Source organism: Oryzias melastigma, linkage group LG15 (assembly GCF_002922805.2).
Source record: "Oryzias melastigma strain HK-1 linkage group LG15, ASM292280v2, whole genome shotgun sequence".
NCBI lineage: Eukaryota > Metazoa > Chordata > Actinopteri > Beloniformes > Adrianichthyidae > Oryzias > Oryzias melastigma.
In genome coordinates, this window is record NC_050526.1 from 22,668,459 (window position 1) to 22,681,214 (window position 12,756).

General features: G+C 36.9%; 1 protein-coding gene across 8 annotated transcripts in view; it reads right to left on the reverse strand.

Moving 5' to 3' along the window:
• Window positions 1-12,756, reverse strand: part of LOC112161710 (Kv channel-interacting protein 2) — a 102,616-nt gene that overhangs the window by 26,017 nt on the left and 63,843 nt on the right. Inside the window, exon 1 of one of the 8 annotated variants that reach the window (XM_024297087.2) lies at window positions 578-5,636. The exons of the other annotated variants lie outside the window; for them this stretch is intronic. Within the exon in view, the coding sequence (XP_024152855.1) occupies window positions 578-683 (106 nt within the window). The 5' untranslated portion in view covers window positions 684-5,636. Of the gene's footprint in view, window positions 1-577; window positions 5,637-12,756 lie in introns of those variants that run through there. 8 annotated transcript variants of the gene reach the window in all.

The window sequence follows — 12,756 nt, forward strand, 5'->3', positions numbered from 1 at the left end:
AACACTTAAATTACCACAAAGGATCACCAGAGCGGGGCTTTAAAGATCCTGCCACTTCCAGTGTAAAGATAAGAGTTGCTTAGCCAGAAACTAATCGACTGTAAATCGGAATTCATCTGAATCAAGTTCACCACAGTAATATACACCCTCTTAACCACAATACATGTCGACTCTAAATCTGAATCAAAGCCAAATTTCCTATTTTAAGCAGCCCCCTATAAAGGCTTTAGGCTAATGTAAGTACTAACAGTAAGGCTGACGCTTCCCCAGTGAAACAAGTGCCTTCACAGAGCACTCCAATCCACTCTGTCCATAGTGGTATCGATTGAAAGGTAAAAGCTCGCGCCCTGGGGGCAGAGAGAAGCCACACACAGCTAAAGTTACTTTGTGTGAGTTTGGAAGCAGATTTGGTAGGAGTGTGTAGCCCGGCTCACAGGTAACCCAAACCCTGAGAAAAACTGCAGCTCACTGAGGTAAAGGGCAATCAAAGTTATCTTTCATGCGCTCAGTATCGCAGTTTAAAAAATAACTAACTTTTGCTTATTGTAACTAATCCATTACAAGCCAGAAGCATTACCTTCCCCACCAACAGGCTCGAACATTCCAAACTGCTCCAAGACTTTGATGAAGAGGGCCATGACCACCAACACGGCGATTATCTCCAAGCCGTCCAGACTTAGCATCTTGGTTTGTTGATGTGTGTCATCGCCCAGGACTATTCCACCAAGCCAGATGTGGCTGGCCTGTCAGGCCAAAAATATTACTGCACCTACCTGAGAAGTTTGTATATTTCCTAAACTTTCAAATGAAGTTGTCTTCCCCTTCTTTCCACACTTAATTGTAGGATTTTCAGTAGAGAAACATCAAAAGTTTATCAAACTCTGACAAAAAAAAAAAAAAATGTTGAATCACAGTCTGATCAGAAGTAATTTCTGCTGAAGCTACAGGCTGTAAGGCAGAGCTCCAAACCAACACCTGAGCCACAGTTTGAACTTTTCGTCTGCTCGCTCGCCTCTTTTGTCTTCCAGCTGCATGTCGACTGAAGGAATCTGGGGATGTGAAGCGCCTGCTAGTCCTTTGGCAGCGCTTGTCAGGAAGCAAATGTTGTGAGAGGGAAAGAGAGAGAGAGTGAGTGAGCGAGCTAGCTGATAAAAAGAAGAGGGAGAGCCTGAGAAAATGAGAGGGAGGGAGAAACTGCAGAGACAATGGGCCAAAGTCAAACACACACACAAGAGACAGGGGGTGCTGAAAGAAGCAGACATGTCTTCTATCCGTTTAGCATTACCTTGATTGATTTGCATCAACTTGTTACCATGGAAACCGAAAGGTATCAATTAAAACTGATTCACCTGAAGCCACAAAATTTTGTTATTTAACATTAAATACTGTCACTTTTCTAAAAAAATGTTGATCATCAGAACTACCCAGAGCTGCAACATTTTATATGGAGAATAAGAAGACTTTACAAGGCCATTACAAATTAAAGGACTAAAATTTGATACATAAATCTTTTTTTTTTTTTTTGGATGAGTTATTGCTATGTATTTTTTCAAAAATAATAACTTCCTCTTGCCATAGCAAGGAAACAACACAGATTTTGGCTAAGTTGTGACACCATACATTGATTAAAAATAGGACAAAAAACTAAAATTATGTAATGGATGCAAGTAGCAGGTTAAATTAAGGTTAAATGTAATAGTTTTACTAAAAAAACTGGCTTATCGTTAGATGCTGGCTTTGTGGAAGAGTAATATTTTCAAATACAAACAGACCACATTTTAATTTTGAAAGGTTAATATAGACACTTATTGTTGGAAACATGGAACACTTGAAAAAATTAAGCAACATTTTTCAATTAGAACAACACCACTAAAAATAGTGACACTTTTTAAAAAAATTCAACAATTTTTTAAACTTTTTAAACTTTTTTTTATTTCGTTTCGAGTGCAATATGCAGACTGAAAAGCTAAAATATTTTTCTTAAGTAGCTAACAAAGTTTATAGATGGTTGGGTATTGTTAAAAAAACCTGTTAAGAGCTAAACAATATTTTAACAGTTTACAGGGGTGTCTCACAATCCTGCAAAATAAATATAGCAGCGCCTTTATTGGGGGAAAAAGACAATAAAAAGTGATTTACTCACTTAAATCTCCTAAATTTACGTCATTTTTCTTGTAAATTTTAATTTAAGGTTGTAATTAAAAAAAAAATACATTTTTTTTGACCGTGGCTTTCTGCTAAAAAATAAATTAGATAAAAAGGAATTAATGAGATTATTCAATTTAATTTTTATTCCCTTTAAGTTAGATACCCTGTTAGCTCCTGTTCCTCCTGTCAGTCATGGGAGTTTGGTCTGGCCAAATCTCCATCAGGATCTGTTCAAGATGTTTCCATGTGATCTTGTGGCCCCCCCCTCTGACTCCCTGTGAGGATATCGTCTTGCCCTCAGCAGTAAAAATAACTTGCTTGAAAAAAAAAAAAAAAAAGTGCATTCCCTATTTGTCTTGCTGACCTGATGCGTTTCCTTTTCTATCTTGGTGGAGACTTCCGGACGTTTTACGACTGACATTTATCTTTCTAACATTACTGATGCTTTTTCTAACCTGCCATTAAAGTGGCTGGCTTCATTGCAGCCTTTAAAAGATGCAGAAGAGTCAATAAACAGGATTTTAACCATGTTGTTTACAATTTAACACAGCCCAGACAGGAAACCTTTATGAACCACAACCTTGTCTTTTCACAAACAAAAAAACAAAAAACATCTCATCACAATAGCTCATCCTAACTCTATAGAGGTTTCGGTTGAGTGCTGCAGAAAGGCTCTCATTGCAGACAGGATAAACATAAACAGAGCCTTATTGAACCATAATTTTCCAATGGACAGAGCACAAGAAATCTGAGCCCGGCCTGTTTGTTGGAGAGGTTTTATCTACCCACTTACTTATTGGAGAATTAGTCATTTGAGTAGATAGGTGGAGTGAAGAAAGGAGTGTTGTGTGAGATGGAGTGGCAGGAGAAAGCAGGAGGAGTAAGAAAAGACCAAAGCAGAACATGATGAAGCAGATAAAGGGCAAACTGGAGCGTCGTTGAGGTCAAACTGCTCTGTGCAAAGGCCAAAAGGGTATCTGCTCTTCATTATGCTCCAGCTCCTGCCCTCCGTCTATTGAAGGTAATCTTCTCTTCATTTGACTGTCATTCATACAAGTGGAGCTGCAGATGTGTCCTCTGCTCCTGCACTTTTCTCTCACCTACTTCCTCCTCTTTCTCTAGAGGAAAATGCTATAAACTTGCAGAGCATTTATGAGAAAATTCCACAGAAATATTGCTCTGAAAAGGAAGTGTTGGAAAACATGTTTTTTTTCTTGATTTTCTTTTGTTCATAACACAATACATGAGGAAATTACATATCTATTAAGCATCATTTATATTATCTTTTCATCAAAGATAAATTTTAACCCAAATTACATTAGAAAGCACTTAAGAGAACCACTAATGTTTATACACACTGGGTCAACTTAAGCCATTGTTTTTCATTGAATTTTTAATTTTTTTTTATATTCATGTTTTCTTTATTTTTAATTATTATTTTAGTTGTTTTGATTTTATTTTCCACAGTGATTGATGTTACCTAAAATGCACAAACAAATCGTCAAATTTTTTGGAAGCTCGGAAAAAAAATGTTTTTTTGGGTTCTGCAGCATTAAAGTCTACTAACAGGAAATATTAGTAATTTGCAGTGCTGGAATTATTACCTAAATCTTTTTTCTAGCTTATTCTATGTCCAGCGGTTGGACGGCTCATTTGGCTGGATGGTACTGCTTAACTATGTAGCCACAAGGAAGCCCAAGTGTGGGTCTTCCTTTGCGGGTCCCCAGCCCAGATCAAAAAATAAAATAAAAAAAATTGGGCTGTGTCAGAAGGACGGGCATAAAAATCTCTGCTAAATCATGTGTGCACATAGATGACGCTTTGGTAACCATTGACGAGATACGCTAAAAAACTTGAATGTGATTTTTAAAGAGTTTGGCATCATAGGATAAATATACTATTTACAAGTACTGTATAACACTTTAATTTGGATTGAAAAAAAATCAGTAATAATCTAAAAGAGCAATTTAAAAAAATGACACTGACATTCACTTTTTACACTTGCTTTTTGTTTGTTATACCTGTCTAAGATATTTACAACAAATGAGTTTTTAAAGGGCACTTGTACTTTAATTTTTAAATGGTAAAATATTAAAAAATGTCAGATTTATAAGCAGGACACAGACTTTACCCCAGTAGTTTGTGTGTTTTTTAAAAAGCTCATTGCTGCTAAATGTTCTACAGAGGATGTGATCACTGGACAGGTGTCACCTGTGGGGAGGAGCGTTCATAATTTTGTTGTTTCGCTTCATGTTGCATCGAATAACTTTACAGAGTCCAACCAGGGGATCAATGAGTTTTCATTGAGGAGCTGTGGTTTGAAGAAATCAAAATGGGTTTTTAAAAAGTTTTCTGAAAATATATTACTTGAAAAAAGACATAAAATCAAATTAGGATTAAATTTAATGAAATACAAGCTGCTTTAAAAGTATTTTGCTTTAAAGACTTTTAGCTCTGTATTATCTCATTTAAACGGGGTGTTTTTGAAGACTTTGATTGCTGCCTTTCTGCTTCAAAAAGGCTTAACTGGCCACTAACTTGCACACAAAAAGGACAAACAGCAGTCGGCTTATGGGAGGGTGGAGGACCTCCAGCTTTTATGTTTGCAAAAATCACATTTTATCTCGCAACATCACAAACAACACTTTCATCTGAGGCTTTTGCATCATTTAGAGCCGCATGGGATTAAAAAAAAACATTTTAAAGAAATAAGAAAGTAACTCCACCAACTCATTCCCCTTTTAGTGTCGTATCATGAGCCAAACAAGGATGATCAATAATCTGTGAGATATTAGAAAAGACATGTTTTGATTAAAAAAAAAACTAAGAGGCGCTTCAGATTTCAAGCTACACGGGGACATCTAGTGGACACGAGGGGTACACAAGTCAAACAATATGAAGACTTGATTTGATAAACGTAATCACATTTAGGACAAAAGTTATTCTTCTTTTAGTATTTAATCATATGTAGTTGTACTTCCTTTTTGGTTATGTTTACACAAACTGACACAAACTCAGTAAGAAGTAATGACTTCAACAGCACTGTAGTATTATAGTTAGAAATCTCCAACTAGAATTAAAAAAACCAACCACTCAGTAAGAGATTCAGCAGGATATATATAATTGTAAATTAAGCTCAAACAATACAAAATCTTAAAATCCAAAGTTCCAAAGATCCTCAAATTCCCCCAAAATAGTCAATAATCTGCCAGCTCATCTAGTTATTGATGTCTCACATGTTTCACAATATTTTAAAGAAAATCCAACTCACCCTTTTTCCTAAACAACCAATAGGACAATGGAATGATTGACATGATAGCGAGAGCGTATAAGCCTCCGCTTCCCCCCTCCGGGCCGCTCAGGATGACCAGTGGCTGAAAAGTCCACATTTTTTGATTGAGCCAGATCATCGGCAAAAGCCCGACTTTGAGTTATGAGACAGCTTTATCCCCCCCCTAGTCAGGCATCTTCTCCCTCAGTGGGTGTAATCAAACATGACAGTTTGCTCCATGTTTCACGCCCACCAGCGTGGACAAACACCTGCGGTCATGCATCACCTGCTTTAATAAGGTGCGCTTTGTTGTCCTTCATGATGTTGGCGAAGAGGTTTACAAAACAGCCGCCTATCAACAGGTCCAAAATAAAGCCTGTTCTTTTATGTCTGCACGGGCCTCATCCAAATGAGAGTTGTTGTCGTAGTTCTGCCTCGTGGCAACACACAATGCTTTAGGACACTCGACATGCAGCTCAGCATGCAAACACCAAGAACAGCATCGTATACTGTCAGTACAGCTGGATGGAGAAAGAGTACTACAGAAAAATAATCAATTGTGTGCAAGTTAAAAAAGGAAAAAAATGTTTTATTTATGCCGTGAATCAAAAGTAGAGCGAGTTTTGAATTTGACAGTGAAAGTGAGCAGGTGCTGGGTGGCAAAAAACCTTCCGGGAAGGAATAAAGAGAATGAGGAAGAAGGTTGTGTTTGGGGGAGACTCACAGCAACATGCTGTAAAGAGAGAATAATAATAGAATGATATAAAAGATGAAAAAACACGTATATATGTGACTTCAGATGTAAACAAACCGCTCTTTAACCAGCTGTCTAATCAGACATGTAACTTCAAATAACTTCCAGTAGGGGTCAGTGTAGATTTAAATATTTATTCTCTGAAATTCATACTAACAGTTGTATACTCAAATGCAGATTCAAGTTTAATGCCATGTTTCTTTCAAGTGTGATTTACATACTAACTAATGTGATGAAATCTTGGAGCAGTTTTGTAATAATTTTAACAGAATTTCATCAGCTCATGTGGTATGTGTGGACTGAATACAGATTACTAGAAGCTTTGTATCACCGATTTTGCCACAACTTAACATTTGTAGTTAATGTCTGTTTTATTAATGAACATAAATCACATCAAAACAACTTAAGGCACTGATGACACAAAAGATTATTATTTGTTTATGTAACTACTTTTTGTTGGTTAAAAGTGTTACAAGGATCGTAGTTTCTCTGGTAAAATGTCAATGGAACGGACAATTTGGAACAATGACACAAAACTCGACACGGCACACTGTGATCCCATCTAAAGCGAAGGACACATTTTCCTGTACTGCAGATGCATAACACTGCAAAGTCACTCAGGGTGAACAGGCTGTTGGGTGATCCGGTAAACATAACCATGCACGAGCAACGGTGGAGATCCGGAAGCTTCACACGTGAACGTGTTTTTTGGGGTGTCACATGGGGAATAAAAGTGCAGCCGGAAAGGAGAAAAGAAGAGTGAAAGCCACGATTTCCTCCCACTACAAGACTCAGCCAAATGCTCCATTATGTTAAACCCGTCAACTGTCACCAAAGGGAGCGAGCCGGAGTGAAACAGACAGTGAGACAGACAGCGAGGCTGTCGCCATGGACACAGCATCAATTCTTTAGGTCTGGGTTTGCATTAAGACACACACACAATGCTCCCCTCCCTTCTAACCCAGCCCAGTTCTGGGTAAGAAAAGAGATGAGCTCTTTTATCTAGTAATGCACTATCATACATTGAATTCTGATCAAAATACACACTAAAACTCCAGCAGTATATGCTTCACACACCTGTTTTCTTGTTTCACTACATGATAAACCTGATTATTGTGGCTATGCAGGCTACGATTTAAATAATTCATCATTCTGTACATGGAAACACATGCATTTTAATTTGAACTGCCTCTCAGTGCATAAATATTTCACATATTTTTTCTTGTTATCCCATTTCAAAGTAAAGGTACTGAAGGTACAAGAGACTTTCTTTTTTTCCAGACTGACCAACAGAAAAATCAAAGAAAAGTCGGATCAAAGAATCAACGCTGTTGTTGGTCTTCTCATAGACACACAAAAGGATATTAAACTGTAAATAACTTTAGAGAATAATTCAAATGTTCACGATTTCCTATTCAGCCTGCAGCAGAGCTAGGCAAACAAAAATATGAAAGAAAATACTTTTATAGTTTGGGGAAAAAAGCTATTTAAATACATATTTTAATTGTAAAGCATATTAAGCAAAATTGTATTATTTTATTCTTCAAAGTTTAGCTTCACGCCATTCTGGAAAAGTCTATCAATATAAAAATAAGTTTTAAGTAGGGCTAACAATTTATATAGTTTGTCCGTTGAGATTAAAGTATTCATAAATTTACTTAAAATACCAGCATAAGATATAAAACACAATGAAAATGTGCATTTTTTTAAATGTTATGCGTTTCTTAAAATAATACAAAATGGACATTAAAGACCAATTAATGAAAATGGTGATTTAACATATTCTTGTGGCAATTTTCTGATTAAGAAGGACACACATGTATATACATATATATAAAGAAAATAAAGCTCAAAATTGTATTTTGGAGTATTTCTTCATTAAAATGAAGGTGAATCTGCAAAAAAAAAAAAAAAAGCTGCTTCAACATTGCTAACATTTTTGTTGTAATGGTAATGTCAGGTTGGGGGTTGAGGAGCTGTAAGCTAGCAGGAGAGTGTATTAACAGATGGATGATGGGAAGTAAGGGTAGGCTTACTCAACACCAAGGCAGTATCCAAATTCCAAATTCTTCCCCTAACCCCATGGCTTCTCCCAACTCTAGCATTTACCCTAACGGACATGGAAGAATAGTGTCTTGAATTCAGATTTTACTCTCACTTGATGATGTCATCAGTAGTCGCCGGTCAGCTATGCTGCTAACGCTCGTAAATACATATGAACATTGGTTTTATGACTTTTAAAAGGTCATGTTAAAACAATTATTTTGGCTAAAAACGGCATAATTATAAAACCACAGAGAATGTTTTTTAAAAGCTAATAGGAGTGGCACTTTAATTTTATAGATTTGTAAAACTCAGTAAGCTTTATATCTTTTGTAAAAGTAAAGCAGAAGATGAGAACCTTCACTACGATTCTTGAAACGCACAACTGGTAAACAAACGATAGTTGCGATTCCTAGAAATCTGCCACAGACGGAACAGAGAGCCACACAGTCTCACACCTGAGAACATTACTTTCAGGTGTTGTTGTGAGCTTCTTTTTCCCAAAGCTAGGCAGACACACAGGTCAGGACGCCTCACACACAGTGGAGTGGGCCCTACAGCTATAAATAACCCTGAGAGGAATCAGATTTGGAGAGCGGGAGGTGGGAACTGATGAGATCACGCGTGTGCGTGTACGCAACTGGGTGTGTGCTTACAAGCACGTGTCGATTTAAAAAAAAAAAAGAAGGTGCTTAGATGTGGGGAAATTGAGTTGGAATGAGACTGGCATCATGCTGACTGGCAGACAGACAAGCAGACGGAACAGGTGGAAAACAGTGGAGCCGCCAGCGGGATGGTGCTCGGCTCTCGTCACCACAACGGAGACACAGGTGTGAGGTGCCTGTTTGGTTAAGAGACTGAGGAGAAGCTCAACATCAAGTATCACATTCCTTTTCAGGAGAAAATGAGAATGAAATGGAACAGAATAGAACCCTTACCATCCAAGAGGACACTTGTTGATGCTGAATTCTGTCTTTCAGTAACTGCAATAATCAATGAACTGCAGCAACCTTTAGAGGACTTATAGCTTTAATGGGGAGAGAGATCCTTCCTGTAATATACTGCATATAACTTATGGATATGATGTGAAGATTTGAATTGAGATTAAATGAGTTATAAGCTTATTTTAGGCTTATCTTAAGCCAAAAAACATAATTTGTTCTACAGAAGATTGTAATATGCTTTTGATCTGCACAAATGTACCACAATCAACCCAATTTGGTGATTTGATTAGCCAACTAAATGCTTGAAGGTATATACTAAGCAGAGGCTTTGCTCATTGTTTAATCATTGGTATGATCTAACAACAAAATTAAGATCTTTTTTAGGTCTTAAGGAAAGAAACTCTTCAACTCAGCCACCAAGTTGTTGATGAAACACTTGAATTTGTTTGCAAGCTTATGTCATCAAAAATTGTATCTGTATTTCTTGTCATAAAGATATCCAGAAAATTAAGAAAAAAAAGAAAGAAAAGTATTTTTTAGGTTTTCACCATTTCTATTACTTCAACAATCAGCCTTGTAGATGTGGACATTAAAAAGATTAGATCAAATGCACATATTAAATAAAAAATAGCTCAAGTTTGGTCTTTTTCGAGCTCAAAACACAGAAACGTTTTATCCCCACCAAAACAAAAGGAATTATAACCTTACTACCACCGGCCCTGAACAAAACAACAACATTTGACTTCTAAATGTCTTCCTCCTGTGGTAGCCTTTAGATTATGAGTATGAAGTCTGCTGGATACCATCAAAGAAAACTGTTTAGCAAATTTGTTTTTGGAAAAGTCTTTTTTTTTTTTTTTTTAAATCTGGATGCTGCGTATGCTGCCCTCCGTACTGCTCCCCTTCCTACGGGGCATATCACTCACAGCTGTGACACAACCTCCTCTAGGGCACAAACAATCCAGCTTACACACAAAATGTTTCAGCCGCACACCCAAACATCAAGCTGATCCAGAATGAACAAAAAAAAAAAGACAATTACCACTAAGGGAAATTACAAACAACGAAGAGAGAAATTAGTTTCAGTGTTTTCTTTTAAATGTGGATGAAATTTCTCTTAGAGGGAAGAAGTATTTGTCTGATTAGTTATTTGTAATAGTTATATCAGGTTGTAAATGCCTCATTAGACACTGAAATCATGACAGATGAGGTCCTTCTGTGCTTACATTTCTCTATTTGTCAATCAGAGGAATTAACTATTTTGGTTAAATAAGTATTATTATGAAGTAAATGAAAATGATTTGTTGTGTGTATTGGAAGTAAATAAAGTAATTGGCAGGGTTTAACATCCTTTTGACAGTTTTTCCAAAGTTTTTTTTTGAATAGTCACTTTCTATCTTTAAATCTAAATAACTACCCGTTAATAGTCCCGCCCACAACTCGTTGGCAGGTTTCTGATGAACTACTACAGCTCTAAAGAGACTATGTCCTAGAAAATGATTTTTTTAAAATTATCATTATTATTATTTTGACTTAAAACAATATAAATATAAATAAAAGACTACTGGGAACAATTTTATAATAGATCAAAAGATGATTGGAGTGGGACTTCAACAATCCTGACAATAAGGGCTGGTCCTCGGATTTAGTTTACATATGAAAAGAAACTATTCTGCAAGTGCAGCAATGCATTTCTTCTTAGAGCTGACTTTTTACTCTTCTGGTAACCACATTTTACGCAGCTGAGCATGTTAACCATAACACCTTAGAAAAATATCCCTTGAACTTCACTTCCTTTCCTCACTGCTTGCATTGCTTCACACCCTCACTGCTGCACTCCATCCTTCTGCTGTCCCCATCCACAGAACCCCTGTATGTCCTGACCTCCTCCACTCCCTCTTCCTTCCAGTCTATGATGTTCACTGGAGGTCAGCAGAACAGCTTCTCAAGGTTGTTCCTGTTCGAAGTCTGCCCTCTTCATGACGCCGTGTGGCTGAGTGGATGCGACAGCTCCGTCCCAGCTGGGGCCCATCAGACTTTTAGTGCCTCTGATCATCAGGCTCCCTGGTGGATCGAACGGATGTAGACCCTGTCATTGTTCCTTTTCCACTGTGGTCCAATGTAAGGGGGGTGACACAGAAAGAGGCTGAGGAATATACAGCAGATTGGTTTACATTTGGACTCTAAAATATGTTTACTTAGTTGTGTAATGAAAATGTTTGGTTTAAATCTTTTGTAAATGGTTCTTTGAATTCTTTTGAACATCATAAACTGCAGTTTTTGTGAAGTGGATGTTAAGTGTTTGATTGCTTCAGGTGAAAAAGCAACAAGAGCCATCCACCACAGACACTTTGTCTCTGTAGGGCGACCAGCAATTATTCTTTCTTTGTTGCTGTTGTGGCAGTGCGTTCACCTTTGTGATGTAACTACACTGACAGCCCCTTGATTGAATAACTGAAGTTTGTTTTCGGTATTGTTGACATTCACCTTTTGTTTTTGCAAACTTGCACAATTAATCCAAAATTTTGTAAGCAAAAATTTCCCCAAATTCACTTGCTTAGGGTCCTCTCACAGTCTAGCAGATGCTAAACTTTAGTTGAAGACCAAACTTTGCAGAAGTTGCAGTTTTTCTGAGTTTGAATATTAAATATAAATATCTTTACATTGATGTGCAATTGGAGCTGCAGTTTCTTTATTTTTTAAAGCAAGCATCAACAAGTCTCTGGATGATCTTTCACAAAATTATGTCTTCTTTTTTGACTCCTCCTCCCAAGTACAGTATTTTTCAAAATATAAATCCCAACAGCTAAAAAATGGATAGTAAACAAGAAAAAAATCATATAAAAACTTGCACTTGAGTGTAAGTCGCACTTGTGGGAGCAATGTATTTAACAAGAATGGGTGTCTCATTTTGAAATGCAAATCATAATCACAGAACAGATCACAATGATAGACTGAATATACAGGACATACATGCATATACAGAAAAATAAGATTAAATTACATTTCTGAGTATTTCTATATTCAGATAATGATGAATCAGAAGCAGTGGAAAAACTCAGTGTGAAAAAGCTTACAAACAACTATCAGGAGGCATCAAGCTCACTATACTCTGCTTCATTTTGATGCATCCACATGTATTCTACTAGATCCATCTTTGTTTTCCTCGACTGAGCTGGCATCTGGCTCAAAACTGTTCGGCTGGATGGCTCTAATATTGCTCGACAATTTTTTAGGACCGATAATGTTAGTATGGGGTCATGAGTGTCATGAGTGTAAACGAAGGGATGATGGGAAATGAATGCAGTCTTACTTCCTGACAACAGTTCCGCCCACAACTCAGAGGCAAATTTCTAACTATTCCTCTGCAGAAAGCATGTTCAAGAAATTGACAGTGTTTTTTTTATTTTGATTAAAAACAACATAATCTTAACTAAAAGACCGCTGGAAACACTTTTATCTTACATCAAAAGATGATTGGAGTGGGACTTTATCATGTTAGAAAACTTTAAAACGGCATCTTAAAGACATCTACCAGAAGAATAGTTTCTTTCAACCAATGGTAACTACAGAGGTAAAGATGCCAGAAGGATCAA